The sequence below is a fragment of the Myotis daubentonii genome, chromosome 5, assembly GCF_963259705.1.
Source record: "Myotis daubentonii chromosome 5, mMyoDau2.1, whole genome shotgun sequence".
Classification (NCBI taxonomy): Eukaryota; Metazoa; Chordata; class Mammalia; order Chiroptera; family Vespertilionidae; genus Myotis; species Myotis daubentonii.
Genome location: NC_081844.1, coordinates 82,287,380 through 82,312,833, shown reverse-complemented (window position 1 = coordinate 82,312,833; position 25,454 = coordinate 82,287,380). Strand labels below are relative to the sequence as shown.

The 25,454-nt window shown below is 53.7% G+C and overlaps 1 protein-coding gene across 3 annotated transcripts in view; it reads left to right on the top strand.

Moving 5' to 3' along the window:
- NRG2 (neuregulin 2) overlaps positions 1-25,454 on the top strand; it is a 257,953-nt gene that overhangs the window by 218,261 nt on the left and 14,238 nt on the right. For 2 of the 3 annotated variants that reach the window (XM_059698576.1, XM_059698575.1), the window contains 3 exons: positions 6,640-6,758; positions 15,511-15,631; positions 22,030-22,088. In XM_059698576.1, the coding sequence (XP_059554559.1) occupies positions 6,640-6,758; positions 15,511-15,631; positions 22,030-22,088 (299 nt within the window). Of the gene's footprint in view, positions 1-6,639; positions 6,759-15,510; positions 15,632-21,571; positions 21,649-22,029; positions 22,089-25,454 lie in introns of all 3 variants that reach the window. The other variant, XM_059698577.1, reaches the window with a different exon arrangement.

The window sequence follows — 25,454 nt, the reverse complement described above, 5'->3', positions numbered from 1 at the left end:
GCCTGTGGAAGTCCACTCTTGTCCTAGAACTTCTCAAAGGACCTGCCACAGTGTCTGAAAGCCCAGCACTTGGCAATCCTTGCGGGGGAAACCGCTTGCAGAATGCATCTGGGAGGCCATGTGTGGTGATGGACTGGTTTCTCAGCTCAGCAAGCTGCACTGGGCAGAGAGCTGGATTAGGGGAAGGGCACATGGCTTTGACTAGTGTTGGGGGAGTCTGTGTCTCAGACAGGCTCCCCTATGACATAGGATTGTCTTTAATCTGGAGTCAGCGCTCCAGGGAAGTGCATCAGAAGCTCAGGAGCCTCCAGCTGTGGGAGATGGCCTCTCTTCCATCTTGGGTTGGTCGAGCGGGGGCTTTGGGCACCAGAGAAGCCAGGAGTCCAAGGGCAGCTCCTCAACTCTCTTCTGCCTCTCACAGCCCCCGACAGACTGTTGGGTGGCAGAACAAGCAAAAGGGGAAGCCCCCCTCTGCCTGCTAAACAGAAGTTCTGCTTGACCTCTGTTCTGTCGGCCCTGACGGCCAAGTGGACTTCCCTCTGTAGCTGTGAGCACCCTAATCTTTCCTGCTCCTCCAGAGTATCTTACAACCACCCGCTCCCTGGCTATCCTTTTCCTCCTCACTGCCCCCCAGCTGCAAACAAGTATGATTTTAGAGGACCCAGCCTGCCCCACAACAGGAAGTGATGGAAGGCCAGGGCTCAGGCTGCTCCTGGGTTGCCATGTGGCCCTAGCTGTGCACATTCTGCCCCTCAGCCTCAGCCTCCAATATGTGAAAGAGGGTGTGGGGGAAGGAATCTGGGAGGCACTTCAGTTTTCGGACTGTCCTTTCAGGAGTGGGGAGCATAGGCACATTGGTCACCTGGAAAGTGGTCCAGGTGAAATTGGAATTTACGAAGAGTTTGATTTAGAGCAGTGATTCCCAACCTTTTTTTGGCCATGCCCCACCTGAGCATCTCTAAAACCCTGATGCCCCCCGTGACATATAATTCTTATTATTCAAAAAGTGAACTCCTTTTCATGTGGAGGAAGCCTAAAAAGGCCATTAACTTGGCCTAAACAAACTTCCATAGAACATGGCATCCATGAAAGAGAAAAATAAAAGAACGAAAGGACAGTTGAAGTACTGAGGAAGAAATCACTAAGAAGTTGTTTAAAAAATAATAATAATATGAAGTGATATGAAAAATAGCAAATAAAGTTTCAAAACATACAATAGAGAACTGAAATGCATAAATATGTCAGAATATATATTTACACTAGAGGCCTGATGCACGAAATTAGTGCAAGGGGCTCGTCCCCCGCCCACTGCTGCCTCTGCCTCACCCTGCCACCATGGCTTCGTCCAGAAGGTTTTCTGGAAGGACGTCCAATCTAATTAGCATATTACGCTTTTATTATTATAGATACTATATAGGAGACCCCTAGAACCATAAGGAATGCAAAAAAATTCACTGTTAATAACTCATTCTTGAATTGCCCCTCTTAAAAATCAAATGACCACCCTGTGGGGTGTGTGCCCCATGTTGGGAACCACTGGTTTAGATCAAAGGTTTGTGGCTGAAAGAATGCTGCATCCTAAGGAAATTGGGGAGAGGGGTCTTGTGTGTCCCCAATCTACATATTTAGCAAGAAACTCAGGTTGCCCACCAGGCTCACCTTCTGAGGCCACCCCACCCATTCCCACTGCCCAAGACTGGCTCCAAGCTGGAGAAAGGAATGGACAGGCTTCTGAGATTGTTGGGGCTCCCGTCCCCTCTTTCTGGGAAGTCAAAGCAAACACTCTCTCTGGACCTCTGCATCTCAGTGAAGGAGGGGAGAGGCCATCTCCAGGAAGAAAACAGAAGCAGGAGAGAGGGTTGTCCCTTGTATCCCCATTACTCTGAAACATGTCCACAGCTTGGCCATCCTCATCCCCCCATTCCTGATCCCATGTCACAGTCACACCCACCCACACACAGGAGCACGCACTCCCTCCGAGCCCCTGCGCCACCAACAGGATCCTTTCTCTGGTGACTTCAGCCTTTCTCTCTCTCCTCATGAGCCCACTCACATCGCTTCCCTCCCCACTGCTGTGCCTCTTCCTCCTCCAGCTGTTGCCCCATCTTGCTTCTTCCCTCCACCACCACACGGAGTCAGTTTCAAGCCCACTGACTCCACTCTCCTGTCCTCCACTCCTCTCGGCTCCACTAGACTCTGCCCTGTAAATACTCCCCCAGCGACTTCAGAGCTTCCTGGCCCTGCCTCTCCAGGCCTGTCAGCAGTCGTTGACATGGGTGCCACCTGCTCCTGTGCCCCTGTGGTTCTGCACCTCTTAACCAGCCTCTTAGTCACCATCAGTGCTGGAACTTTCCTGTCTTTTGAGCTTCACTCTCCTCCCTCCCTCTCCACCTGTGAGTGTCTACACCCTCTCATATCTGATGACCCCAGGCCTCCATCTCCAGTTTGATGGCTCTTTTTAAAACCTGAGTTCCAGACCCATGCTGCCAGCTAAACACTAAATACCACGCCTGAGATACTCCACAGGCATCTCCAGTCCAGAGTGCCTCAGTCTGGCCTCTCCCTCCTGCCCGCTCTGGCCCTGCCTCACCCTCCCGTGCTCCCCTCTCAGCTGTGGCAGAAGCAGATGTCTGTTGCTGGGCACTGCCCCCGTGCCATCCCCTGCAGTGGGCTATCACTTCCCCAGAAGGAAGCACTCTTCTCCCTGCCTCGCAAGCTTCTTATCTAGTCTCCTAGCTTAGCCTCGTCTCCTCCACTGTCCCGCTCTTGGCTGTCCCCACCCTTTCTGGTGCTAGGCCCTTTGTGGATTCATTTCTGTATCTAACATAGCATCAACTGTGTGCCAGGCGCTCTGCCAGAGGCTGGAGAAACACCGGGGAATGGAACTGGCGTGGTCCCGACCTTCACAGAGTTTCTAGTCTAGCCTCTAGTGTAGAATGTAGGTAAAGCCCTCCGCCCTTTCTTCAGAAGTGTATCTCATCCACCCAATTTTGCTTACTATTCTAGACGTCTAGAGTCACCGACTCCGTGACTGTGACAGGGGATGATGATCTTTCTAACATGGGCACATATCCGATCTTCATTCATTTACTTGACAGATCTTGAGTGCCTGCTGTATGCCAGGTACAGCCCAGGCCTTGGGGCCCTTCCGACTCTTTTCTTCCTGGCCTAAGTCACTGCCCCGCTGTTCTCCAATACCTCAGTGCTCCTGATCTCTGCTCTTTCCTTTCATGACCCTGGACTTGGGCTCAGGCTGTTCCCCATACTGGCAGCAAACCCCCACCCCCACACACACACTGTCCCTGGAAAAGTTCTCCAAGGCCCAGCTTAAATGTCATAGCCTCTGGGACATCTTCTTGAGTCCTCCAGGCAGCTCTCGTCACCTCCTGTCATAATGCCTCAAACACAGTTCCATTGCATTGTTGGGGGGATGTCTCTCTTTCTAGCATGAGAGGGCTCCCCATACCCATCTCCCCTGCATGGCCGGCAGAGGGTGACAGTAGGACTGGACAGGTCGCCCTTTGGGTTGACCTGGACTTTGAACACTTCAGCATCCTGGTCAAGCCTCCGTTTCACCTAACAATTAGGTCAGCCAGTCAAGAAACAGGGCCTGGTCAGGCCTTCTCCTGGGTATCGGAGACCCCTGAGAGCCTGAAGTGTGCCCCTGTCCCCTTCCTGTCAGGGACCCATCCTAGCTGCTGCCTTTCTGAAATGTCCTAGCTCCACCCACCCTGCCCCTGGGCTCCCAGCAGCAAGAGGGTGGAGTGAAGGAGTGGGCCATAATCGGGAACTTCTGATTCCGCGTTGTGACTCAGAGAGCTGCCACCTCCACTCACACTTCCCCTGGCATGGGGGCAGGGGCAGGGTCTCCTGGCTGGCAGCATCCTCTTTCCTTCTGCCCACACTGCAGCTTGCTCTCTGGCCCCCTATCACACCTCTGCCCAGGCCACACTCTGTCTTGACATTGGTCTTGGCCTTGCAGAGACCCCCTTCCTGGCAGGTGCTATCTGCCTTAGGGGCTGCCACAGGAGGTATCTCACCCAAGCCTTCCTGTGCCTGGAGAACACTGCCCCCCCCCCCCCCCAAGCCCTGGGCACCGGCCCTCCCCTGCAGAACCATGAGTTCCCTTATTTATGAGGGGCAGGCTGGGACAGGCCCCTCAGGCAAGCAGAGGGAGGTAGGCACTGGGGAAAATGTGTGAGTAGAGGACGTGGCAGCCCAAATCCCATCACTGCCAACAAAAGACTGGCTGAGAAAGGAAGGGAGGGGCATCCATCACAGGGGCAGGCCTGAGGCAAGGTGGCCAGGGGCGCCAGGCCTGCCCGGGGGTGGGAGAGAGTCCTGGGTCCTAAGTCCTTGCAGTTAGGAGTGAGGAGAGAACCTAGTGTGTTATTCCTACGCTCCTCGTTCCTCAGGGCCAGGGAGACCCGCAGAGCCCGCCTTCAGCTCTGACCCCAGGACCTCTTTCGAAAGCCTGGGGCCCACCTCCCTGGAACTGGCAATATCATCACGCAGCTGGTACATGTAGGGGTCATTCTTTTTGCCCCCTTGCCTCTTTCTGGTTTCTCAAAGGGGAGTGGCTCTCCCTGGGCCCCCCACTCCTTCCCCCACTTTCCCCAGGTCTCACTTTCATGTGGAAGCTCTTCTTTCCTGTTTGAGCCTTAATCCCTCCAGACATCTGTGAGCCTGGCTCCGTCTTGTCCTGCTACATACGGTGTCATATGAGGACGGTCCTTTGAGTTCAGCTGTGGGTGACAAGGAGGTTCTGGCTCTGGGTCTGCTTGGCCGTGACCCCGTGACCCTCCGGCGATCCCCCCTTTTGCTTGTCTAGTGTCAGGGAAGATCTGGTGGCTGGGGAGCCCGGTCCTGAGGCAGCGGGCTTCCTGGCATGTAATTAGGCTGAAGCCAGGAAGGAGATGCTGTCTCAGCCAGAGGGGCCTCCCAGGCTCTGTTTAATGAAGGAAACAAATTTGAATTGACAGAAGAGGGTTGTAGGCAGACGCCAGGCCAAGGAGACACAGACTGGCTTGAGCTGGCAAAATTGGGTGGGGTGGAAGGGTAGTGGGAGGGTCAGGCAGCTGTCACTGTAACATCAATAAGGATACTGCCATAGCAACAGGGCCTACCAATAAGACAACCTCACGAACGCTTGTTTGGGGAATCTTGGAGTGAGGACGTCTGGGAAGAGGCCCACACCCAGAGGCAGAGGTGGAGCCCAGGAGACGGGTGCCCACAGCACAGCCCTGGTAGAGATATGGGTCCGTTTGCCATCTCCTCCCCTGGACCTGACCTCTCTTCTCACCTCCCCTGTCCTTCCTCTTCGCCTTTCCTACGTCCTGGGCTCCACCACGCCTCCAACCCACTACATATATTCTGTGAATCTAGTGTTTTAATTCAGGACTAAAAAGAGGAGGAGATTACAGCATGGAGAGAAATTTTCATGCTACTTCTTGTTTCTTCTTGGGGGCCAGTCTGGGGTCCCGGGCTTCATCCGGGGCTCCAGCCAGCCCCTGGAGAACACCGGGGCAAAGCGAGCAGTGGGAGATGTGACCAGGACCTGCAGAGCCCAAGTTCCCTGGGGCAGGTGCAGAGAGACGCTGGGAAGGAAGGAGAGTTTGGAAGGTCTTCAGAAAAGGGGAGAACCAGGGCCAGGTATCCTAGAGTCACACATAGCACTGGAGTCCCTGCCCAGGCCTGGCCCCATATCTCTCGGCATGCAGGGACTGCGTGCACAGTCCTCCACAGAGGGGTCTACCCCAGTGTCAGGCTCCGGGAGAAAGCCCATGCCCTCATCAACTCCAGCACTTTGTCCACTTCTGCCTTTGCCTTGCCATGTGCCCTTAGACAAGTCTAGAAGCCCCTCAGTTTTCCCATCTGTGCTGTCCTGTCCACCACCTCCAGATTAGCCAAATCAGGCCACAAGGACAGGATCTCGTATTCCCCAAGCTATTCAAGCTCCTGGCTCTCAGAAAGCACTCAGTAAACTTTTATTGAATGAATGAATGAATGAATGAATGAATGAATGAAGTGAAAGCCCCTTGGAGAGGCCACGGTTGCCCCTTAGTGGCAGGGCTAATGTGAAGTTAGGGGAGAGCCACATGTTGGAGCTGGGAGACTGGTCACAGTTGCCATGGAAACCTGTCAGAACAGCCTCCCCCCCTGTAGGTATCTGGGAATAGGCTTTGCATTTAGAGTGACAGGCTGCCACTTCCAAGGAATGGCTGAGGTAGCTGGTGAGCCAGTGGCTGACCTGTTCGGATTGGGGGGAAAGCACTGAGACTCGGGGAGGGGCACTGAAAGAAGGGAGGTGGCCATGTGACTTCCTAAGGGACCCTGATTTCCTCACCCAGAAAAATAACTACAAATAGGGACCAGCCCTGGAAACATGGATGTGGAGATTCATAGGATTAGAACATGTATGTAGCCACTAGCCCTGCCCTATGCTCTCCTGGTGCCCAGGTTTCCTTCCAGCTCAAGGGACTCAGTGTTCCACCTGGACCTCAGACTCCACTTCCCATCCACACCTCGCAGTCACTGTGGCCCTGCAGGGCGAGGTGACCTCTGGGTGACCGCTGGGGAGTCACAGCCAGCCTGGGCCCTGGCTCACGCCTCTCCCCCTCTTATTACCTCCTTAACCAGAAAGAACTCACGACTACAGTTCAACAAGGTGAAAGTGGAGGACGCAGGGGAGTACGTCTGCGAGGCTGAGAACATCCTGGGGAAGGACACAGTCAGAGGCCGGCTCTACGTCAACAGCGGTAGGTAGTCCGCCCACAAAGGGAGGGTTCCTATAGGGGTTCCAGTTGCCCCCCCAGCCCTGGGGAGGCCGGCACATGATCCATCTTGCACTTGACTCCCCTCCCTCCTGCTGCTGCCATATCAAGCACCGAGATCTGGGCCAATTCAGAGAAATGCAGTCGAAGCATAAATGTTTAGCTTTGTTATCGGGGCCTGGAAGAGCCGCCAGCTCTCATTTTAAATACCCTAAAAACTAAATATTTTGAAATCAAGAGGTGGGGGTGGGGGAAGGATATTTTTAGAAGGCAATTATGGCAGGCTGGGCTGCCAGGACCAGGCTCCGAGGAGAGGCAGGCCCAGGGTGTGTGCGTGCGCGAGCTGACTGCCTGGTGCCTGTTGCTTTGCTGGGCACGTGAGTGCAGGCAGCTGTCTTCATAGGGCCGTGGTGGGAGGCTTGGGTGCCTTTGACCCTGGGGACAGCCTCTGTTCAGGGATGGCAGGCCCCTGCCCTGCATGTCATTCTCTCCCTTGAAAACTTGTGAGGTCAGAAGCTCAAGATCCCCTTAGCATCCCCTCTCCAGCTTGAGCATGGAGGCTGCCTCCTGCTGGGCTGTCTGTCCTCTGGGGCCCTTGACTGAGGAAGTCACTGGAACTGCCTGTCCTCCGGCTGCACCCCTCTACTCTAGCACACCCCACAGAACTCTTCCTTCTTCCTGACACCCAGGCCTAGCATACCATTTGGCTCCCTGGTTATTTGGGACGGCTTCCCAGTCCTGTTCCTGTCACAGATTCTAATCCTGTATCTCTCCTCGCCTACCTGTATTTCCAACACATAGCCTTTCAGGACTCTAAACCCAGCATGGTCCAAAGAGAGCACGGACATGGCTGCCTTGGGCCTGCCCTCAGAGGAAAACTTGGCACAGACGCTCTCTGTCCTGTCTTGTGAGGGATCCCCTGCTCTCCCAGCCTCTCAGGCTCCTCCGTCTCCCTTGCCACTGTATCTAATAGATCCTGGTCAGGCTTCTTTCTGGACTTTCTCACACCTGTCCCTTCTATTCCATCCCCACCTCAGGAGTAGCCTCAGCCCAGGTTTTGTCCCTCATCACCTGAACCAGAGCAAAGGCCTCTCATGACACTTTCATCCTGTCATGCACCCACCCTGGGGCCACAGAACAAATATTTTGTCCCACAGCCCAGCTCTTGAGGGAAGCCCAAAGGATCTTCCCAGTCCTCACTGCAGCCTGTCGCTTGCATCCCATCATTATTTCTCCTCCCGGGTCATCTCCCCCAGGCAGCCTTTCTCCCTGACCACTCCCAGCCTGAGGCCCTCTCCTGGGCCACTTCTTGGTCAACCATGGTCTTGTGTAGCTCTTGAATTCCAGCCTTCGAAGGTTCTTCAACTCTCATAGAGTTGCTGAGCTTTCTCTGTGGGTATGACCTCCCCAGGGCAATTGTGATCCAGGAGCGGGGAGAGTGGGACGGTGCCTTCTCCCCAGGAGTTTCAATAATAGCCACAATTGCTGAGAGCTGCTCTGCACCAGGCTCCACATTGTCTCTTGAGCCCGTACTCAAGGCCATGAAGTATTTTAATATATATTTTTATTGATTTCAGAGAGGAAGGGAAAGGGAGAAAGAAATAGAAACACCAATGATGAGAGAGAATCATTGATCGACTGCCTCTTGCATGCCCCACCCTGGAGATCAAGCCCACAACCCAGGCATGTGCCCTGACCAGGAATCGAACCGTGGCCTTCTGGTTCATAGGCCAATGCTCAACCACTGAGCCACACCGACCGGGCTGAAGTATTTTACAAATTATAACACTGAAGCTCATAAAGGTTAAATATTCTTTCCAAAGTCAAACAGCTAGACCGTGCACTCCAGGAGGCTCTGTGGGCTGTTTATTATTCTGCCTCTGGGCCTAGCACAAGTGCCTGGTTTACAGCAGGCACCTGGGAAATATTATATAAAAGGGCTTAGAACCTGCTCCAAGTCCATTAACTAACTCCCACAAGCCCCAGCCCGGGCATGGTTGTGCTGGGGGCACCTGGGCCCCCTGCTCCTCCCAACCTGCCCCAAGCCTGGGAAAATGGATCCAGTATCTGCTGCCTCGGCCAGAGTGGGCAGACATCCTCAGGTCCACTTTGGATTTTAGATTTCCTATTTCATTATTCAAGGCTTTCTTGGTTAGAGCTGAGAAGAACCAACCTAACTTAAAACTACGTGAAGGAATTTATTGTTTTATAAAACTGAGATGGCCAGAGGTAGAACAGGCCCCAGACGTGACAAGAACTCAGAGCAGGGGCAGGATGCTCTCTCCCACCATGTTAGCCTCAGTTTCTCCTATTGGAAAGCAGGTTTCCCCTTGTCTTGGGAATGGACGGGGAAGAGGAGGCCCTGGCCTCAGACAGCTCCAGGTTTATATCATCCCAGCTCGCCACCCAGGGAAAAGGGATAGTTTGTCTCTGTGTCCATTCATACAATCACACAGGTGGGTTCTGATGGCTCCCTGCTCAGGTGATGTGCCAGCTTAGCCCAGTCACCGTGCTCAGGGGGGTGAGGTGCCACCTGTGTGATTGTATGATTACCAGGCCTGTGAGTGTGTAGAGGGGGTACTGAGAGACAGAGTACTATGAGTGTGCCCTGCTAGAACTACGGGGGGAGGGGCAGGCACTTCCATAGAGGTGTGCTGTTAGCAGAGGAGGAGGAAAGGGCTGCCATGCGAAAACCACAGGAGTGCCCTCTCTCCTGCACAAGGCTGGGGACCTAAGGCTCAGGACTGTTGAGAGATCCCTCAGATAAGCTGCAACTCCCCCTACATGCAGACTCCTGACATTCCTCAGCAGCCCATGTTCTGATCAGTTAGAGAACCGGACAGTGGAGCTTTAGGCTGCGCTCTGAGGACTTCCCACGTGGCTTCTTGCCTCTTGTCCTTGCAGCCTGGCCAGAGAGCAGCAGGGCAGAGTGGCGGAAAGAATTCAGAGTTTTGGTCTCATCCCAGCTCTAAGGCGCAACCCAGGATGAGTTACTCTACCTCCCTAGTCTTAGGGTTTCCCATCTGAGGCTCAGCTAGATGATCTCTAAGCCCCTGCCCCTTTGCTCATGGAGAAACTTCTGGGATTCTGAGTTTGTTATTGAGGCTGACATCCTATGCACTGAGCTGCCGCCACCACCACCACCCACCCCCCGCCAACACACACACACACACACACACACACACACACACACACACCACCTCTTCTGTTGCTCTGTTCAGTCCAGGGCAGGAAAGATCCTATTCTTGATGTGGGGAGGTAAATGGGGTCACTGAAGGGGACCGGAGGCCCCTGTTGGGACGTTTTCCCAAGCAGAGACGCCCAGGCTCCCTGTTTTCCTGTGGAACCCAGAAGCAACCACACCCTGGGGAGGGGGGAGGGCGGGTAACGGGCCTCTGTGCCTGCCCCTCTCTGACTCATCCCAAGGTGGGTAGGATTGGCCCGCCCGGGCCCCAGGGAAGCCAGGGCTACTGGAGTGAGGAGGCCAGAAGAGGGCATGGGAGGGGTGGCAAGGAGCAGTGGTTGTTCAAGGAGCATCATGGTGGCTCTTTGCTACTGTAGCTCTGTTCCAGCGGCCCTCGATGCTCCTTCCCCCAATCACAGAGCACCCTTCTTACAGTCACAGCTCTGCTAGCTCATAAGAGGCACGTTCCTGAGTTGGCTGGCGTAAGGAGGAGGAGACAAGGAGTTTGTGGTGCTTTTAACAAAAACAATCAGCTTGGTCCAATCCACTTCTGAATTAGAGAAGCCAGCTGCCGCATCCCCAGGTGAAAGAGAATTTGGGAATGTCCCAGGTGACTGTACTAGTCCCGGATGTCAAACTTGCCTACCCGTCACCCAAATGGCAGGCAGGTTTGGCCTGGGGGTCACAAGACCATGGAAGCCCCGAGAGGCTTCTGGGCCTGTCCATTACCTGGAGGCTTAAAAAGGCTAACTTTAATCACGCATGCACTCTGACTCATGCAGGCACACACACGCATGCACTCTCACACATTCAGCAAGGCCTTACTCAGCAAGACCCTGTTTTGAGCTCTGGGGAAGCAGTCTGGGCTTCTGACAAAGTTCCTTAAATGGCAGGAAGCTAAAACCTGAACTCAGTGTCTGCCTGTCCTAACATACCAAAGAGGAAGGATAGGCAACTTTGGCAACTTTATCAATGGGAAAGGGGGCATTCTGGGTAAGTGGGAGGGAGCCTTGAGGGATGAAGAGGTTTCTCCATGAGGGAGGGAGAAACAGCTGCCGCAGCTGGCAGCAGGAAGAGCATCCAAGCATCTGCCCCCTCCTGACCCATTCTCTCTTCAGGGACCCGGTAAACTTACACCAAGAAACTAATGGCTGATGTGCCCAGGCATTTTTCTAAATCAAAATGTTTAGGTCTAATTGACATGCTATAAAATTCACCCTTTCTAAAGCATACAATTCAGTGGGTTTTCCTATATTCACAAAATTGTAAAACCATCACCACTAATTCCAAAACATTTTCATCACCTCAAAAAAATACCAAGTACTCATTAGCAGTCACTCCCCATTTACCCCTCCCCTTAGTACCTGGCAACCATTATTCTGCTGTGTGCCTCTATAGATTTACCTATTCTGGATGTTTTATATAAATAGGACCATACAATATACGACCTTTCATGACTAGTTTCTTCCACTTGATATGTTTTTAAGGTTCATCCACATTGTAGCACTTATCAGCACTTTACATTTTATAGCTGAATAATGTTTCATGGTATGGATATATCACATTTTGTTTATCCATTCATCAGTGGGGTCATTCAAGTTTGTTTTCACATTTGGGCTATATGAATAATGCTGCTATATCATTTGTGTATAAGTCTCTGTGAGGACATATATTTTTAATTCTCTTGGGTATATACCTAGGAGTAGAATTTCTGGGCCACGTGATAACCCTCTGTTTAATTTTTTTGAGGAACCACCAAACTGTGTTCCAAAGTGGCAGTACCACTTTATATTCCCACCAGCAATGCATGACGGTTTGAATTTCTCCTCGTCTTCACCACCACTTGTTATTATCCATCTCTTTTATTGTAGCCATCCAAGTGAGGGTGAAGTGCTATCTCACTGTGGTTTTGATTTTCTTTTCCCTGATGGCCTCCCAGGAATATTTGCATTTAATAGGAAACAATGTTTTGATCTACAGAAAAGCTACGTCCTCATCAGCCAAGGTTCAGTGGTAAATGAGATAGACAGGGCCCCTGCCCAAAGGGAGATTACATTCTAGTGGAGGGAAGGGGCTAAGCTTTAAACAGCTAGTAATTGCACAACTAGTCCTTTAATTATGTTAGAATGAGACTACAAGTACAGATATACAAAGCAACAAGAAAAGTGAGGAGGAGCTTGAGCAGCCTCTCTGAGATACTGATTTGTGTGTGTGTGTGACTTAAAACTACATTTATTATCTTTCGATTTTTGTAGTTCAGACATAGCTTAGCTGATTCCTGCAGCTCAGAGCCCTCACAAAACTTCAGTTAGGGCCCCTGGGCTCAACCTGGGTGTTTGGGGTGGGGATCAGGGGGTCAGGATCCACGTATAAACTCACTCATATGGCCATTGGCAAGCCTCAGGTCTTCACACTCAGTTGACCAGAGATGAGATACTAATATTTTGAAAGTCTGGACAGGAAGGCACCTGGCTTGTTAGAGGAGTTGGACTAAGCCAGCGTAGTCTGCATATTCTGCAAGAGAGGAATAGGACATGAAGCAGGAGAGGTGGGAAGGCCCAGATTGGACCTGGGAAAAGTTGAGGGACTCTATTCTGAGTGCAAATGGAAGCCATAGGTGGATTTTGATAATGGAAATGATTGATCAATATTCTAAAATCCAGTTTGGCCCTAGCCAAGTTGGCTCAGTGGATAGAGTGCCAACCTCTGGACTGAAGGGTCCTGGGTTCGATTTTGGTCATGAGCATGTATCTTGGTTGCAGGCTTGATCCCTGCCCTGGTCAGCAAGTGTGGGAGGCAACCAATCAATGTGTCTCTCTCACATCGATGTGTTTCTCCCCTCCCTTCCACTCTCTCTAAAAATCAGTGGAAAAATATCCTTGGGTGAGGATTAACTAAAAATTAAAGATAAATAAAAACCACTTTGGCAGCTATGACGAGAAATGGTTAGAGATGAAGGCAAGAGTGAGGGCAGAGAGACCAGTGAGGAGGGTATGATAGTCATGCACAGAAGAGACCATGCGACCAGGACTTGGGGAGGCAGGAGTGAGACATGGATAGAGACTCGTGCAGAGGTAGAAAGGCAGCCCTTGGTGACAGACAGCTGGGGAAAATAAAGGAGGAAGAGAACCAAAGATACCCTCTAGGTAATGGGTTTGTTCCCTGGCTGGGCAGATGACTGGCAGCTGAGTTTGGGATGGCTAGGAGCCATCCCAGTGGAGGTGTCAAGAGAGTAGCCAGACTCTGCAACTTGGAGTCCGTATGTCATCTTTACTTCCCCAAACACAGGAGGGAGTAGGGATGTGTTGCCTTGAGAGCCTACAGAGTTGCACTGCAATGACTTAGGAAGGCCCTGCCATCCCAGAGGCGGAGGGGGGAGGGCGGTGGGGGGGGGGGCGGGCCGGAGGGGGAAGCTCGAGGTACTTCTTTCTGAGATAGAAAGGCCTACGTCACTTCCCCCCACACACTCTGTGACTGGCTCCCCCATTGGCCTCCCCTTTTGCCTTTCTAGTCCCCGTGACAGCACAGTTCTGGCAGCCCAGGCCAGGGCATCCCCGGTGGGACCCTGGCTTCCTTCAGGAGTAGTCCTCTACCTCCCAAGGCCCCGATGAGCACAGACAGGCATGTGGACAGACCCAAGTGTGCAGTTATGGTCCCTGCCACCCGCCTCGCTGCCCTCTGCTGCTCACTCAGCGCAGCAGTGAGGAGGCTTTCCCACCCATGACTGTAGTGGAAGCCAAGCTGGGCCTGGCAGGTTCAGGACACGATTTCTCTGGCTTAGCCAAGACTCACAGAGGACGCAGGCCTGTGGTCCACATCGGGTTTGCATTCATCTGCTTATGTCAAGTCTTGTACTGACGTGTTCTTCCACAAGGGACTGTGGCTGGCAAGAATGCTCAGCCAGGCGTCGGGAGTTTTAGATCCTTGTCACAGCACACACTGTGACTCTGAACAGGCACTTCCCTGCTCTTTCCTCACTCCCCCTTGGCAGTGTAACCAAAGGACAGGACAACCTCTAGGGTCATTCCAAGCAACAGGATTTTATAATTCACAGGCGTGGTCACCTCAGCTGTTTCTCTTCTCTGTCCCTTTCTCAGCTCCCTGGGTCTCACTGACCCAGAAATGAGGCAGAGACCAGCAGGAGGCCTCCTCTCCCAGCCAGCATGTGGCTCCCAGCTGGGCCTGGAGTGTATGTAGGCAAGAGCCCTGGGCAGGGTGGGGCTCAGGATGCCAGACCAGCAGCAGGCACGATGTGGAGGGGAAGGTGGGAGCTGGCCCTGCCCGCTGGGTTTTATCAGCGAGCTCTTCAGACATATACAGAGGCAAGGCTGTGTATACACTCCCAGTCCCCGCGCTCCATCTGTCTCCCCGCATGTCTAAACAGTGAGGGCGCCAAGTGCCTGCTCTCCACCTCCTCCTCCTCTCACCCCCATTACTGCGGGAGGTGGTAGACACTCAATACCCCTGAGGAGACAGGACCAGCCAAGGTAAGAAGGTTCGCCTCAGTCAGGAGTTCGCTGCTGGGTGAGTGAGAGGTCCTCAGAGCCCCAGAGTCTGGGGGGGCCGGGGAGGCCCGGGGGGTCACGGGGGGCAGGAGCCAGTTTCTGGCTGCCCAATCTGGATACAAAGCCTAGGCCCTAGGGGGTTAGCTTACAGATGAAAACTGACATTTGGGGCAAGAATTTTCACTTGAAATCAGCTTTCTGGATGCCATCCAGTGGGGAAGCAGAATTTTGGTTATGTTCACTTATCAAAAGAAGCTGATCAATCAGATGTGCAGTCGGAGTCAGCAGCCCTAAAGCCCATCTTGCTCTCACTTAGTGTTCACCTCCCAGCTGTTCCCAGCCCTCTCCCAGCCTGTCTCCTCTCCAGCAACCTGAGGCTCCTCCAGAGGCAACGGCTAACGCCGTGGGAAAGGAGGGGGGCTACCTGGCGAGGGCAGATGCAAAGAAGACCCTGGATGCTCATGGAGATGGGCACAGTGGCCTTTATGACACTCATGGGAGGCTTGTCTCCTCCCCCCCCCCAAGGGGGAAGAAATGGAAGCAAGGGTTCTCCCCACATCTCCTTAGATCGTAGAACCTGACAGTGTCCAAAAGGCGCCGTTCCCCTCAAAGCGTAGCTTCCTTCCAGCCACTATGGGAGCCCAAGCAGTGCATATGGATATGGATGTCCCCTCCCTGTGACTCTGTCCCCCACAGAACACATGGTGCCTCATCTGTCTGCAGCGGTGCCCCCAGAAAGACAGGCAGGGAGGGGGCTGAGGGAAAAGTTTTTGCTGGCCTCTCACCACCTCCACACACAGAAAACCTCCCAGGCCTTTGGAAGTTTACCCAGAGCAGGGGTGCAGGGTGGTGCTGGGCAGATGGTCAGAGCTCATGGTGGCCTCCCCTTTGCTTTGTTGGTGACTGAGAGGGACCACCAGACCTTCCCTGCCCAGCCATTCCTGCTGTCTCTGAGCTCTGAGCATTGAGATGGGCAATGCAGGCGGTGGTTCCTGGGGCCCAGAGGTGGTCTCAGTGGGTCACTGGCATATGTCTCTCATACCTCCAGTGAGCACCACTCTGTCATCCTGGTCGGGGCACGCCCGGAAGTGCAACGAGACAGCCAAGTCCTATTGTGTCAATGGCGGCGTCTGCTACTACATCGAGGGCATCAACCAGCTCTCCTGCAAGTAAGTGACCGGTGGGGGTGGGCGTGAGGGCAAAAGCAGGGTAAGACAGGCTGGGGCAGAAGTGGAGGGCTCTAGGAAAAGTGCGCTTCAAGCCACTAACAATGGGTCCCCAAGGAGTGTAGACAGGGATGTGTGCCCCCTTTCCTGGAATCCAGGGAGATGTAGGCGCTAAAGGGCTCAGGGCTTCTCCAGGCCCAGTTTCCCAGGCCCCTACCCACTCATCTCCTGATGTCCACCCCTTCACCACTTTTCAGGAAGATGGGGAGGCCAGTCTGTGACCTGGGGATTGGGCTCGTTCTCTCTCTCTCTCTCTCTCTCTCTCTCTCTCTCTCTCTCTCTCTCCCTCTCCCTCTCCCTCCCCTCCCCTCCCCATTGCTCAGCAACTCTCCAAACTTTGTTCTGATAAACATTCCCTGGGGGCGGGGGGGGGGGGGGTGTCCCCAGCAGTGAGGAGCCTGGCAGGGCCAGGCAGAGTGTGAATCCCAGAGCCCTTGGGGGAGAAGAGGGCTCTGTCCCCAGTGCTCACCTCAGGACCTGGCTACTCTCCCTGCCTGGCAGGACCCCACTATCCAAATATGCCCTGGGTGCTGCCCGGCCCTAGTTCCTCTCTATGGGATGAAGGGACTCCAGTGGGGACACCACTCTTGGTGTGACCCAATGGGGGCGGTCAGGGTTGAAGAGCTCAAGCTGGGCCTTCTGTGCCTCCCCAAGGTCAGAGCTCCTCTCCAGCAGGCAGGGCTGCCTCAGGAGGACTCCCAGGAGCTTAGAACCACCTGTTCCACTTACACACAGGGCAGAGGGAATGGGCATCCGAGAGGGCTTGTTCAGGCCCAGCCAGACCTTCTGAGCAGCTGGACCCACAGCGCCCCTTGATGGGTTCTCTGGCAGGTGCAAGAGGAGGAGGAGGAAACAGAAGAGGAGGAGAAGGAGGAGTGGCTGGTGAGGGTAGCACAGGTTCTGGCTGGATCCTCAGGAGTGGGAGGGAAGTCTAGTTAACAACTTTGGGTTTTCAAAGCAGCCCAAGGCTAGGGTCTGGCAAGGTGCCAAAGCTGCCCCATTCCCATGGCATCTGGGCAAAGGCCACCAGTGTATCGATGGAGATTCAGAGAGAGGCATTTGCCCTCCCCACAGACAAGTCAGATTCAGCATTCCTCAGCTCTCCTGTTCTCCCGCCTGGCTACAGCCCCGGCCCCTGGGACTTTTAAAGACCACCCCGCCACACAAAGGGAGAACAGGGGGTCTATGCCTCCTTCACACTCTCCCTCAGGGCGGGCCAGCTTGGCCGGGGCTGCCAGGCAGATCTGTGCCTCTCACCCCAGCTGGCCTCCTCTGCTGGCTTTCTTCCTGGTTCCACCCTTACCTACTGCCATCCCCTTCCCGTCTCCCCGATCCTGAATCTTAGGGGACAGTTCCAATGGCAACAGCAGGTCCCCTAGGGAAGTTCCAAGCCCAGACTCAGCCCCTCATGCTTTCCACTCCCTCTGCCTCTAGGAGGCGCCACATTATCTCTGGAGACCCTGGGGAGCATTCTAGCCTTGATAGTGCTCTGAGCTCTTGGGAATAGACCTACAGAAATCCAGAGGGTTCTGGAAAACCGCCCAGAGACAGCCTAGCCTTGTGCCCTCCCTGCTTACCACCCCCCAATACACACACACCAGTCTTCTCTTCCTTAGCCCATTGGACCCTAGAATCTTGAAGGGATCCAGCAAAGGCACTGAAGTCAGCCCTGACTCCAGGTAGGGAAGGTTTCAGCCCCCCAGGGCAGGTGCTGGGGCTGAGGAGGGCTTTGGGGCCCAGAACTCCTGTGCTAGAGAGTTTAGTGTGGGAAGGAGAAGGATGAGCTAATGGGTTCCCAGAGGGTCCTGCCATCAAGGCTGTACCCTTTAGACCCTCTGGGTCCCACCCAGCTCCATCTGAGAGGAATAGAGGGCAAGGAGCCTGAGCCATTGTGAAGATAATGTCCTGTTTCCCCTCCCCACCAAGGCACTGGGATCACTGCTTAGCACTTGAACTTGGTACCCAGAATCACCACCTCCCCATCTCAACCTGCCCTGGAACCCACTTCCCTGACTCCCTGAGCCCTCAAGGGAGAGGGGCATCCCTGGCGGGGATTTCGGCCAGGAAAGCAGGTCCTCAGAGCTGTGCTGGAGAAGGACAGGGGGGAGGGGGCCGGGCAGAGCCCAGAGGCCACTCTGGGGGTGGGTAGGCCGGGAGGGAAGGGGGGCAGGCCTCTTGGGGTTCCTGATGACACCTGAATGGAATAAAAAGGAGAGAACTCAGGAAATGGGACTCACGTCTTACCATTTGTGCTGTTTGTTTACTTTTTATTTTGATTTTTTTGCATTTCCGCTTAGCTTGGATAATGAAACTAGACTGGTCAGTTTCATTCCAGTTTCTATAAAAATCAGTTTTCCTTCCTGGTTTTCTGACACTTGTTGTTGTGTATTGGTTCAGAGCCCTGCAGGGAGTGTTGGAAAGCAGGCACACTCCGCCCCTCCTGTTTTTGTGGAATTCAGATCCAAAAGAAACAGTGTCCCTGATACTGAATTTTGTTTTCAAAAAGAAAACTTAGGGGGATTGGAAAATGGGGGGTCCAAATCAAGGGGACTGTCTCCTGTCTGGGCCAGACAGGGGTCTCTGCACTTCCTCTTGCTGCTTTCTCCTCTTCTCTTCGTGTTTTGTAGAGCACGGTTGGTGCGTGACTCTTGGGGACTGGTTCAGGGGATGATGACAGAACAAGACTCTCTTTCCAGCCCTGTGCACATACCAGCGGCATGCCTCCCTTTCCCATCAGCTCATCCCCCATTCCTTCTGCTCCCCCACCCCATTTCCAGGTGATTTTCCCCATCCCATACCCATGTGCCTGCTCATCCTCTCCACATCACCACCCCGCCCATCATGAGGCCAGAGCCCCTTTCCTCCCTCCCTCCAGTGCCGGGGCGCACCCTCATCCTTCATCTCCCCCTCCCCTGGGTGAGGGCAGCACACATGGCATTATCCCCAGGCTACCAAAAGGAGAAACTGAGGCCAGGGAGCTGGGGTGGGAAAACAGGGAGGCAGTGTCCCAACCTCTCTGTTACCCCAGATATAGCCCGAGGGCTCTCCTCTCTGCCCCTCTCTCACCCCTGCTCTTCTCCAGTCCTGGGCACAGACCTTCCCATAGTCATAGCAGATGATTTGGGAGGAAGGGCTGGGAAGGCTGCTACCTGCCATTCCTTCTAATCTGTCCCTTGTGCTTCTGTGCCAGGTCAGTCCCTGTTGGAGTGGGAACTACTAGTTAGCCACTCGTACTGAGTTCAGACCCCTCCTGAGTGATAGGCTACAATAGCTGGACCCTACTACCTTGTCTTGGGTGCAGGGTAGAAAGGCTATAGGCTCAGTCCCAGAACCTTCTCTAGGGAAATCCAGCCTCCTACATATAGTTCACCCTCAATAAGCAAGGCTAAAGAGAACAGAAGTGTCCAGGAGCCCGCCCCCGCGCCCCCCCCCCCAAGGAGCCAGTGCCCAAAGAATAGCATGGGTGTCAGTCCTCCCCACCCCTACGCTGTGCCCATCCCCCCACTGCCAGTGGGGAACACACCTTCCCAGGGCAGGAAGTTTAGGACCATATTGCACAACTCTGGGGGCCTGTTCATGCTATAGACCATGTCCACGGCACCACCTTGAGTTGTGCAACTCAGTGGCCACAAAAGATATGAGGATACAGTTGGGTCAGTCCAGGCTGAGTGTGGGATCAGGGACACAGGGATGTGCTGTTATCATTGGTCTCCAAGAGCATCCCAGGGACAGCATCCCTGGTGCAATAATGCCAAATTCTCCCAGTATTGGGAATAATGTCCCCTTTGCTTCTTCCTGCCCCTGCACCCCTCCTCCCCCATTATCTCTCTAACACACACACAGGTTTTCCCTGTCACCAGGAGCCAGGCTAATCGCAGACATTGGACACAGTCAAACATATCTCTTTCTTGTTCCTTTGCGAATTCCAAGAGTCATTTGGGCAAGTTCCCCCAAAGGTGCTGCTGCTTGAAAAATCACTACTCCCCCTGGAGTCCCCATCCCACGTGGACATCAGTTTCTGAGAGCTGAGGAAGAAGAGCTGAGCCTGACGGGACTGGTTGGGAAGCCATAGCCTTAGCCTTAGCCAAGACCTCCGTCTGCCTGGGCTGGGATGGTTGAGGATGAGAGCCAGGGATCAGAGAAGGAGGTATTGACAAGGTGGTAGCCTGCTCCTCTAAGCCACCCTGTTCAACAGGATGAGTGTACATCAATGTCACTTACAGCCCCTCCCACTTTCTCCAGACACACTTTCCAGCCATTCACCACCGCCCATTGGCCAGGTATACCTGCACACACACCGTCACCACTGCAGGGACCAGCCTCCTGCCTCCCAGAGGGAGATGATGTCAGGGCTCAGAGAAACTCTGCTACCTGCTCACCATCCACTCCCAATCCTCCAGGCTAGATTGAGGGCCACAGGGTTTTCATGAGTGTCTATCACAGCCAATGGCCACAACCTCCTATACGCTTAAGAGGCTACTGACGATTTGTATACACTAGAATGCTAAGAGGTAGAGTACACTCACCTCTTGATTAATGTTGAACAGTGACCTCTTATTGAGGAGACACTGGTGATGGGCTGACCTAATTTCCTAAGGAAGAAGAGGTGAGGTAGCATACCCATCTCTGAGTAGGATTTGAGGGTTAGTCTGGCCCTGTCTGTAAGCCTCCCTGAGGTATCTGAGAGTACAGGGCCGGGCATGTCTCCCAGAAAACTGCAAGACAGGGACTCACTTGAGGGGAGAGTGGCAGCCAAAGAGCAGAAGGAAGTCTACCTGGGCAGAAGTGCAAGGTCAGGGAGCTGGGAGTGGGTGGTGCTTTGCAGCTATAGAGGAGGCAACATGGGAGAATGAGCACCCACCAGAGCCAAGTAAGGATAGAGGAGCAGGTCACGGGGAAAGGCAGGTGTGCCAGGCAGCCAGTAGGCTCCCGATGTGGAACAGGCTTCAGGGTGCCCAGGGAGCCTACTCCAGCTCCCATCATAGTACTTGCCACCTGAGGCCAGATGCCCTGCCCCTGGCCTTGGCAGGCCAGTTTTGGGATGCCGGTAATTCTGGCTCTTCTCTAGCCTCACCTGTTCCCCAGTAAGCTTCCCCATGTATTCTACTCTAGGGCAGCCTTCCCCAAACAGGGTTACAAGGATTCCTCAAAAAAAAGACTTCGATGGTCAAATAAATTTGGGACATACTGGAAAATTCAGTTCTTTCCTCCTACAAAACTTCATAGCCTTTCATATGCCGGCATGCACTGCAGCTCTACAAGGAAGCCTGGGAATGAATTTCCTAAACTTATTTGACCATAGAACCCTCTTCAAGAGAAGAGATGAGGTATCTCCAACGCCCCTTTTGTCATGAGTACACAGTCTGGGAACAGCGTTCTGGGGTTCTCTGAGCTTTCTGGAGCTATTTCATGGATGAGAAAACCTGCCCAGAGCTCTGGAGAGAACCCTTTGGTAGGGCCTAGAAGAAATGGCTCCCAACTTGGTATTCCAGAGAACTCCCAGCACCCTGCCTGCTAACTGCCTGGCACCAAGGGGCTGCAGTTCTGGCTTCTTGGGGCCCAGGCAGGGCAGAAGGGAAGTCTCAAGGACCATTAGGACAATTAGGCAGTAAGTTCCCAGTTTCCCCACCCTCCTGCTTCCCTGTATCATCCTCCTCCCCGCCCCCTCCCCTCCCCACCACCTACGGAGCCACATCTAGTAGAGAGATTTTGAAGGAGATTTCCGAGCCCTCCACCCAGCCCTGACTCCAGCCCCTTTTGCGATAAGTGTGCCCCAGCGCCCAACTTGGTTTTCTCATTCATCACTGTGCACTTTGATTTCTAACCTGAGCCTCGCGGATGATGCCAGTTTGTTCTGTGATTTTTCCCCTTTTCCTTCTCCAGATGTCCAAACGGATTCTTCGGACAGAGATGTTTGGAGAAACTGCCTTTGCGATTGTACATGCCAGATCCTAAGCAAAGTATGTTTGAAGATACAAACACGAGTCCCTGCTCCTTAGAAAGCTTCCGGGTGCAGTCCCCCCACCCCTGATGTAGGGCGTAGGGCCAGGGGTGTTGGTTGTTTTGATCTTTGGCTGTTTTGTTTTGTTTCTCTTTTCTTTTCTGTATTTTGGTTTGTTAGTTCTTTTTGTTTTGTTTTGTTTTGCTTTGTTTTTCATTTTTGGCCTAATCCTTGGGTTTAAAGTTCAGGGCTACAGGTAAGGGGCATAGTGGCAAGGCCAGTACAAATGGTAACGTTGGCAAGGAACCCAGCTGGCATGGGCAGGAGCCGTGCCAGGGTGTTGCAATGCCTGTGTCTTGCTATCCTGGCTCTCTCTTTCTGGTTTTCTTTCTTTTGGTAGGTGTCCTGTGGGATACACCGGGGACAGGTGTCAGCAGTTCGCAATGGTCAACTTCTCCAGTATGTCTCTTTCTTCTACTTCTTTTCTTCCCTGGTGACTGACAGTCTCCCCCTGTGGGAGGGGTGGGGCCTTGCTGAGCAAGACTAGGGGAGGACACAGGGGTGCCCTGGGCTCCTCTCAGTCTTCAGTGCTCACAAGAAGCCTGTGCGGAGGAGACCCATACACCCCTGCCACCCCACCTCTACATCGCTGTCCTACCTGGGTGCAGTAATGCCAGATTCTCCCTGCAGCTGGCCGGAGCCCCGCTCAGGCCTCCTCACTGCTTCTGAGGTGGGGCAGCCTGGCCAGCTTAGGAAGAAGCATTTGCAGAGCCTTCACCTGCTTCCGAAGGCCTGTTTGAGGAGGTCAGGCTGCCTATGGGGCCGCGCAGTGAGTGTGTGCACGTGTGTGCTGGTGTGCTTGACGAAGCGAGTCCTCGGAAAGCCTGTCTCCGGGTCAAGCCAAAGTTGGTTTTGGTTTGGTTTTTGGTGATGGGGGTGTGGAGAAGGGGGTGTTGAGGGAGAACAGGTCCCATGGCAATAATTTCCATGTTAACCAGAGACTGGAGACATTTCCATGGCTATGGGATGGGGTGGGCGGTTGAAGCGGATGCTAAAAGATAGAAGGGCTGAGGAATCGAGAGGCAACTAGCAACTCCCGCCAGGCCCTCTCTGGTCTGAGTCCCCATCCAGGTGTTCATTCCTTTCCATTCTTCCACTTCTGAGGTTGGAGTTTTCTGGTGTACATGGTTTGCTGGGGGCGGGGGGCAGGGGGCGGGAAGGGGGTGGGGGGATGTCAGCCCTGTGGCTTAAGGATGAGGCCATAATTGTGGTTTTATTTGGAGCTGGGAGCAGTTCCTTTCAAGTACCACCAGGTGGAGGTGAAGCAGAGCAAAAAGCCACAGGCTGGCCATGGACTCTGTGTTTGGGGTCCAGCGGTCTGTTGGCCTGCAAGCAGGACATCCTCCTAGTACATAGGCCCCTGCTTGCCCCGCCTCCTCTCCAGGGAGGACAGTGGGGTCCCAGGAGGACTTAGGAACCACAGTGATGGGCCTGGACATGAGCAGCTCAAGTTCAAGAGGCTGAGGAAAGGACCCAGGAGGTTACTGAGGTAGCCTTTGGAAAAAGGGGGTTTGCGTCCTCAGGCCACAGCACAAAAGCCTGGAATATGCTACCCTCTCCCTCCCTCTAGGAGCCTGGAAGCCAAGTCTTGGAGAGGAAAGTAGAGGCCCCAGGGAGGTAAGGGCTGGTCGGCCCAGATGGTCAGCTATCTTAATAGCGTGTGGGAGGCAGCACTCTCCCCAAGCTCCTCCAGTTGGAGGTCAGAGAGGAAGGCCATGGGGATAAGAGCAGAGCCTGTGGGCAGGGCATGTGGCCCAACAGAATTCTCCAGAGCCCGAGCTCCAGGAAGAATTGCAGAGTCATGGGGGGGGGGGGGGGGGAGCTCGGGCTGGGGCAGAGCAGCCAGGCGGAGGCTGAGCACCATGGGAGAGAGGCAGTGAGGTCTATTCCTTGTCACCTTTAGGTCCAGAGCCTCCCTGGCTTATGGACTGTTCTGGACAGGGAGTCCCAGCCCATCCTGAATCAGAGCAGCAGAGCCTCCGGAACTCGGCCACTGGCCAAGCTTCTCTGCCAGCTGGGCTGCTTCAGCTTTCAGCTCAGATCTGCTGGGAGGGTCAGCAAGGCCCCAGGAGCTCAGAAAAGAGCCTGGAAAGGCAGCGCCAGGCCTTCCTGCCTAGTGTTATCGGATCGCTGCTGTTACCTTGCTAGCTTTGGGTAAAGGATTTATACCCTCCAAGCACTTTGCCCAGAGCACTTCATGCAGTGCTCGATCAGATCATTATTAAAAAGGTAGTGGGTGATGCTAGTTTAAGTGTTCAGGCTTTCATTTCAGATAGACCTGAATTAAAATGCCAGTTGCTGAGCTTGCTAGTTCTGGGGCCTCACTTAACCGCTCTGTGCTTGTTTTTGCATCTGTAAAATGGGGATACTAACAATTCTGCCAGTAGGGATGCTGTTAGGATGAAACTATGTATATGAAGGGTCTGCCTACCATGACTGTTGGAGTGCAGTTTAGGCAGCAGGGCCAGCACGAGCTCCCTGGAGGCTGACCTCCGGCACATCCTGAGCGCAGTCTTTCTGCAGAGAGCCTCTAGACTAGGTTACTTCTTGCAGAGGCCACAGAATCAGAGCCTCTAGTCACAACAGCACGTTGAAGCTTCTCCTTCTTCCACTGACAGCCCCTCCACTTCCCAAGAGTCAAAACTGTGCATCTGTTTATATCAACCCGTGTAAAAGAGCACACGCACCTGCAGACATATGAACAAACACACAAGCATGTGCTCTGGAGCCCACATCATGGCCTCCTCGTCCAGGTCCCTGTGACTGTGTATCATAGGATATGCTCAGGACGAGGACTTTGTATATTGCCTGCTAAGCCTGGCCCTATTGGAAAGCTAGCACCAGGTTGCCATGGTTACTGGTCAATATGAAATTTCTGTTCAGTAGGACCTGTCTGTGACTCAGTGTTGCCACTTCTCCTGTCTGAGTGGCAGCCAGTGAACATGACAGGTGGGAGACTGTTTTTCTTTGCTGGGGCTAGGCTAGAGAGCCACAGGCCCCTCAGAACTCATCCCCAGTGAGAGGAAAGCAGGACTGCCTTCCTAGTGACTGGACAAGCCCTCAGTGTCATCACCAGCCACCACTGGTCCATCCTAAACAGTACTGGCCTTTGACTCAAAGGAGAGGACAGTCAGGAGACCCAGAAGCTGCTGTTATTGCTACCACTTGGTTCCTAGAGGAGTGGTGCAGAAGGAAATTCCAAAATGGCTTTGGGAGCCCTGCTCCCTTCTCCAGGGCGTCATTGCCCTTAGGACTAGCCAGTCGGGCCTTCCCAGAGGCCCAGTGGACAGGAATAGCCATGGTTTAGCCCCAAGAGACTGGAGGCCTGGCCTCCAGTCTCCCTTCTGCCTCCTAATTTGCTGTGTGACCTTATGACAGTGTTCTAGCACCTCTGGGCCCCAGCTGCCTCATCTAAAACAATAGTCTAAAGTGGAGCCCAGGCCAGCTCTATGGACCACAGTCATCTTAGTGTCCCAGGTGCTATGATCAAGCTAGGTTGTTCTCTCTTAGGAGGCATAGCTGATATCTAGACTGTGCGCTCTCTCCAGTTACCTGAAAGGTCCCTGGGGCCAGAGGTTTAACTACTCAGGGAAAGCTGCCCCCGAGGACTCTGAGTTTGTCAAGGTTGTACTGTCTCCTTAGCCCAGGGAGAGGCGTGGACTCACTGTACTTACGGTGACTCCTACTCCAAGCAGTAAGAAAAGGACTGCAAAGAAACCACATTCAAGGTCACTCCCAACCTCGCATCTAACAGGAGTGCACAGG